The following is a 6208-nucleotide window of genomic DNA, read 5'->3' as shown; positions in this document are numbered from 1 at the left end:
AAAAAAAAAAATCAACGTTATACTGTTTTGTGTTGTGTGTAATACCACAAATTGCCTCAAATTCTTTTTGAGAAAGAGGCAGGTTATTATGTATTACTCAATTATAAAATAAATGTTTCCCATCCCTCTGTGTGGTAGCCCTTTAACACCAGATACCACGTAGGACAATAACATCAACTTTCTAGGATGTTATCAACTCACTCCTTTGCTAACTCAACCTTGGGGTTGACGTCATCACCTTTTCTTACTTGAAGGGGCTTTGAGTCCAGTAGGACTTGGACTGAGCTCCTCCCAGAAGCTCAATTATCACTGGAAGCCTTTAAGTTCGCCACTGCTAGTCACCCCTTTTTCCTTTAGGTGAGAGTGGGAAAGATGGCTTCAGCCTGTATTGGTCTGTCCTCAACAAAAGTGATACGCACAACGTCTGAATATGGAAAACAAAACAACTGATTCTCACTTTGGAATTTGTTCTGTATAGTTGAGGACTCACTGTTTTATCTGGAGGGTTATGAAAATTCTCACGGTGGGAAAAGTAATTTTAGATAATAAAGACACATTAAACTCAAATCCATTCCTCTAATGGAAAGCTAGCTGTATTAACCATAGTGTATACACAATATCAACGTTAAAATCAAATAGTTTATTCCCATTAAGAACATAATTACCTTCAGTTCATTAAGTAAATTGTGTTGTTCAAAATGTTTCTTTTTTCTCTCAATATATTGATCAATGGACTCCATTTCCTTAAAACGAGCCTCATGAAGCTTCTTAAAGTCTAGAAAGTTCCACAAAATATGAAAGTTAATAACAAGACAAAATCCATTTATTCATCTGCCCTTTGTTTTCCTGTTAACACTTATTTTCTCTGTATCCTTGACATTCAATTGCAAAATCATCTTTGCCAAAACTTTAATTTCAAGACATTTAGTTTCTGCAAACTCAGGGACAACACATATTTATCTTAAAAAGTATCTTGCGACCACATGGATGGACCTAGAGGGTATTATGCTAAGTAAAATAAGTCACAGAGAAAGACAAATACCATATGATCTCACTTATACGTGGAATCTAAAAAACAAAAACGAACAATCGAAACAGAAACAATCTCACAGATACAGAGAACAAACTGATGGTTGCCAGATGGGAGAGGGATTGGGAGACAGGGTGAGAAAGGGGAAGAGAATAAGAAGTACAAATTGACAGTTACAAAATAGTCACTGGGATGTATAAGTACAGCATATGGAATATAGTCAATAATATTCTAATAACTGTATGATACCAGGTGGGATCACTTTGTAAGTTATATAAATGTCTAACCATTATGTTGTACACCTGAAACTAATATAATCTTCAATGTCAACTGTAATTGAAAAATAAAAAAGTAATGAGAGAAAATAAAACAAACAATCAAGCATTCACCATCTCTCCATTGTCCATTTCACTAACTGGCATCTTTGTTTGTGTAGAGGATAAGAAAAGAATAAGAGATTTGTCCTCTCCCCTCACCAATTAATTAAATGGCCTCACTGAATCATAAATTTGACGTTTTAAAATGCTTAAAAAGCTCTATGCCAAGCACGGGCACACTTTTTCTGTAAAGAGGCAGATAGAAAATATTTTAGGCTTACAGAGACCATGAATGGTATGGCCTCTATCTCATATTCTTTTTTTTAAACAACCCTTTAAAACAGTAAAAATCAGGCTGGCCGAGTAGCGCGATGGTTGAGAACTGGCTTGGGACGCCAGAGGGCCCCGGTTTGGATCCTGCATGTGAGGGCCAGTGACACTGCCCTCCATAGCTAGGATGCTGAGCAACAGCTCTACCTGGAGCTGGGTTGCCATGAGTCGCCAGCGACGGTGTAGGCTGCAGCCCCTGTGGCAGTGGGTTGCCATGGGCTGCCGTGTGTAGCCAGTAGCCTCAGTGAGCGGCTGTCCAGAAGCTGGCGACTGATCTGCCTCGCCATGGAAGAGTGCAATGATGGTGCCAACTTGGGCCAGTGAGGCGATGTCCTCCACAACTAGACTGAGGAGCAGAGCGACAGCAACTTGTCTGTTCCCCTTCCCCCAATTCCCCAGCACTGTTCCCTTCCCCCCAATACCCCAATAAAAATCTTAAAAAAAAAAAAAAAACAGTAAAAATCATTTGTAGCTTAAGGGTTCTAAGGCCAAGGTGGGCAGTAGTTTGCTGACCCCTGCTCTGTGCTATTCTAATTAAGTATATATGTATATTCTAATTAAGTATACAAATTTCTAATACGGTATATGCTGAGCAGCATTCTAAGTACTATAAATGTATAACAATCAACATTCTATGGCCGGTCAATAGGGAAGAGGAATTACATGTCCAGAAATGGAGTCCCTTAGACTTCTTATTTAAAAAAGGAAAGAAAAAAATTTATTACATGATGGATATTATACCAAGTACTTTGCAGACATTCACTCTCAGCTACTTATTGAATACGTGCTATATGCTAGAAGCTACTGTCCTAGGAAATCAGAAGTGGAAAAACAGTCTCAATTAATCTATATATCAACCTGATGAAATAGTAATTAAAGAAAATAAAATAAACTAACATTCATCATCTCTCCATTGTCTATTTCACTGCTAACTAACATCTTTGTTTAATTCAGAGGATAAGAAAAGAATAACATTTAAGAATAACTATTCTCTTGGGCTGGCCAAGTGGCACGTTGGTTAGGAGTTGGCTTGGGACGCCAGCTCTGAGCAACAGGGCCCCGGTTCGGTTCCCACATGAGGGCCAGTGACGCTGTGCCCTCTACAGCTAAGATGGTGAACAACAGCTCGACCTGGAGCTGGGCTGCCTTGAGTTGCTGGCATTGGTGTAGGCTGCAGTGGGGCTGGCCATCAGCTTTTGTGAGCTGCTGTGAGTGGCCATCCAATGGCTGGCGAGCGACTGCCTCACCCGGGAAGAGCGCAATGATAATACCAACAGGGGTCAGTGAAGCGACGCCCTCCACAATTAGACTGAAGAACAAAAGGACAGCAACTTGTCTGTTCCCCTTCCCTGATTCCCCAATGCTGTACCCCTCCCCTAACTCCCCAATAAAATCTTAAAAAAACAAAAACAAAAACAAAACTATTCTCACTTTCAACTGAGGAAGTGGATTTACTGAGGATAAGTTGCCCAAGTCTCAGAGCTAGAAAATGACAGAACAGGGATGTCAGCCCCAGTTTCAGCACCCCAGCTTTTAAAACTGTGACAATACACTCCTTATCCAACAGCAGCCCGAGGAGGGCCAACCATATGATATGTTTCTTTTTTTCTTTTTATTTTAAAGATTTTACTGGGGAATCGGGGAAGGGGAACAGACAAGTTGCTGTCTTTTTGTTCTTCAGTCTAGCTGTGGAGGATATCACTTCACTGGCTCATGTTGGTACCATCATTGCGCTCCTCCCGGGTGAGGCAGATCGGTCACCGGCNCAGTCACCGGCTTCTGGATGGCCACTCACGGCGGCTGCTGGCTACACATGGTAGCCCATGGCAACCCACTGCAGCAGTGGCTGCAGCCTACGCCATCACCGGTGACTTACGGCAGCCCAGCTTCAGGTTGAGCTGTTGTTCAGCATCTTAGCTGTAGAGGGTAGTGTCACTGGCCCTCATATATGGGATCCGAACCGGGGCCCTCTGGCGTCCCAAGCCAGCTCTTAACCAGCGCTCCACTCGGCCAGCCCTAACTTTTCATTCTGACATACAAGTAGAAGAGATTCTAATGTTGAGACAAATTTAAAACTAAAATATTCAGTAAATACATATCTTTACCATAAGCTGAGAACCCAAGTTAGATGTATTAAGCATACTGTTCTATTTAATCTTGCCTTTTATGCCTTCTCTCTTTTCCCTAAAATTCCCCTTTCCACACTGTCTCCTCACAGTTCACACTTGGTGCCAGGACCATCAACTCTACATCTGTTTGAGCACCTTATAATGTATAAGTGATTCTACTTGCACTGAGTACCAATCATTTTTACTTTTTTTCATGTACATCATTATGCTGCTGACTCTAGTAGCACTATTTCATTTTGTTAGCAATGTAATTAATTCCTCCCTTTCTTTTAGCAATAAAAATCTCGTTCTAACAAAGCAAAGAGCTCAATCATATCATACACAAAAATAAAAATGTGGGTTAAAGATTAGGGAAAAATAATAAAAGCAATAAAAATAAATATAAGAGCATATTTTTTATAGTCTTGGGACAGGGAGCACATGACCAAAAATTCAGAGCCTTGAAAGGAAAAGTTGTACAGATTTAACTAAAAAATAAAACAAAGGTACCTTCCACAAGGTGAAAGACACCATTAATATAGTTAAAAGGAAAACTGGGGGAAAATATTTGTGGGGCCGGACGAGTGGCTCAGTTGGTTAAGAGCCTGCCTAAGAGTGTGAGCTCTGAGCAACAGGGTCGCCAGTTCGATTCCCACATGGGCCAGTGACACTGTACCCTGAGTTGAGCTGCCTCAGCTGCCAAGTGGCAGGATGGCTCAGCTGGTGAGAGCACGTGCTCCTAACAACAAGGCTGACGGTTTCAATGGTCGGCTATGCCCACCCGCAACTAAAGACTGAGCTCGACAGCTTGAGCTGAGCTGCCCGCCATGTGGCTCAGGGGATAGAGCTCGTACTCTTATCAACGAGGTTGCTGGTTCTGGTTCGACTCCTGCATGGGATGGTGGCTACGCCCACCCGCAACTAATTGAACACAGCATCTTGAGATGAGCAGTGCCCCTTCCCCAACACTGTTCTCCTCCCCCAATTCCCCAACACTGTTCCCCTACCCGAATTCCCCCCAAAAATCTTTAACAACAAAAAAAATTAACATATTTATCATTAATATAGATTAATGGCTAATATGCAAAAATTAAGAAAAAGCAAATTTATAGAAAAACAGCCAATTATAACATATAAAGATATATAACATATAAACAGCATGTAACAGAATGATCAAAGAAATGCCAATTCAGTTGGGATTTTTTTCATATTATCAAAGATTAAAATTTTTGATCATTCCCATTGTTAACAAAATAAACAGGCATCTCTGGGGCACAAGGTTTCTGATCTTTGTAGAGGGCCATTTGGCAACCAAATTAAACAGGTCTTCCTCCTCTGATCATGAAAATCAAGGAGAGACTGGTCATGGGCAGGATGATTCTCTCTAGGATCTTGGCTCATTTATCACTATCTATCACTATCCAAATGACCAACCCCAAAACATGTCAACTGTCAAGAAAAACTTCATCTCAACTATGACAAAGTCACTGTAACTGTTTTTATTCTCCAGTCTCCAGGTAGGTCATACCAAATAACCCATCTGAAAGGCCAATTCCTCAAATAATGAGAGTGGGGTAGGATTTTAGAACTAAACTCATTCAGATGGAGCTATCACTAAAAAATAAGATAAACTACTCATTTATTCACATCTTCAAGGCTACACTCAAGTTTATGGTTGAGGCAGCTATTCTGCCCTTAACTTTTACCTGGAAAATGAACTCATCCATATTATGTAGTATAGAAAGCTTAACTTTCAATCAAGGACTTAAGTAGACCCAGCTTCATGACAAGAAAGATGAGTGGCCCTGCTTCCAGGCATATCTGCAGCTAGCTCAAGCCTATGCAGAAAAGCCAAATGCCTGCTTTCTATAAAGTGTCAGCATGGGCCTCTCGTGCCAGTATTCGACTGTGAGTGTAGTAATACCTAGCATTTGCTAATATTTAAGAAAGTCTTATAATGATCTCCTCTCTGGATTCTCCACCCTTGTTGTTAGGTAAGTATGAAAGAATGGAGATGTGTAATGCTGTGACCTGGCTTTGTTGCTGTTTGCTAGAAGGTTGATAAACAGGGTCTTCAACTGTGATAACAGTGGTTTTATAAATACTGTTCAAATGAATGTTTAATATCCAAGATTAAGTTTCTCATTAAGAAGCTTGTTTTTGTTTTTTGATTATTTAGAACTTACCATCCAGTGCATTTCCCTATTGGCATTAGTATTAGAAAACTCAAAACTCAAGCGACTGAATGATATAATAGACAATGTACATGCTAACAGTGCCCATTTTGTGCCCTTTTAAAATCAACTTTAGGGCCGGCCGAGTGGCACAATGGTTAAGAACTGGCTTGGGACGCCAGAGGGCCCCGGTTCAGGTCCCACATATGAGGGCCAGTGACACTGCCCTCCACAGCTAAGATGCTGAAC

General features: G+C 40.9%; 1 protein-coding gene across 1 annotated transcript in view; it reads right to left on the bottom strand.

Annotated features, from left to right (window-relative positions):
• The window catches only part of NUSAP1 (nucleolar and spindle associated protein 1), a 32641-nt gene that overhangs the window by 9090 nt on the left and 17343 nt on the right, over positions 1-6208 (bottom strand). The window contains exon 6 of the mRNA XM_019644859.1: positions 666-775. Within this exon, the coding sequence (XP_019500404.1) occupies positions 666-775 (110 nt within the window). The remainder of the gene's footprint in view (positions 1-665; positions 776-6208) is intronic.

Source organism: Hipposideros armiger, unplaced genomic scaffold (genome assembly GCF_001890085.2).
Source record: "Hipposideros armiger isolate ML-2016 unplaced genomic scaffold, ASM189008v1 scaffold_92, whole genome shotgun sequence".
Taxonomy (NCBI): Eukaryota; Metazoa; Chordata; class Mammalia; order Chiroptera; family Hipposideridae; genus Hipposideros; species Hipposideros armiger.
This window is presented reverse-complemented; position numbering and strand designations above follow the sequence as displayed.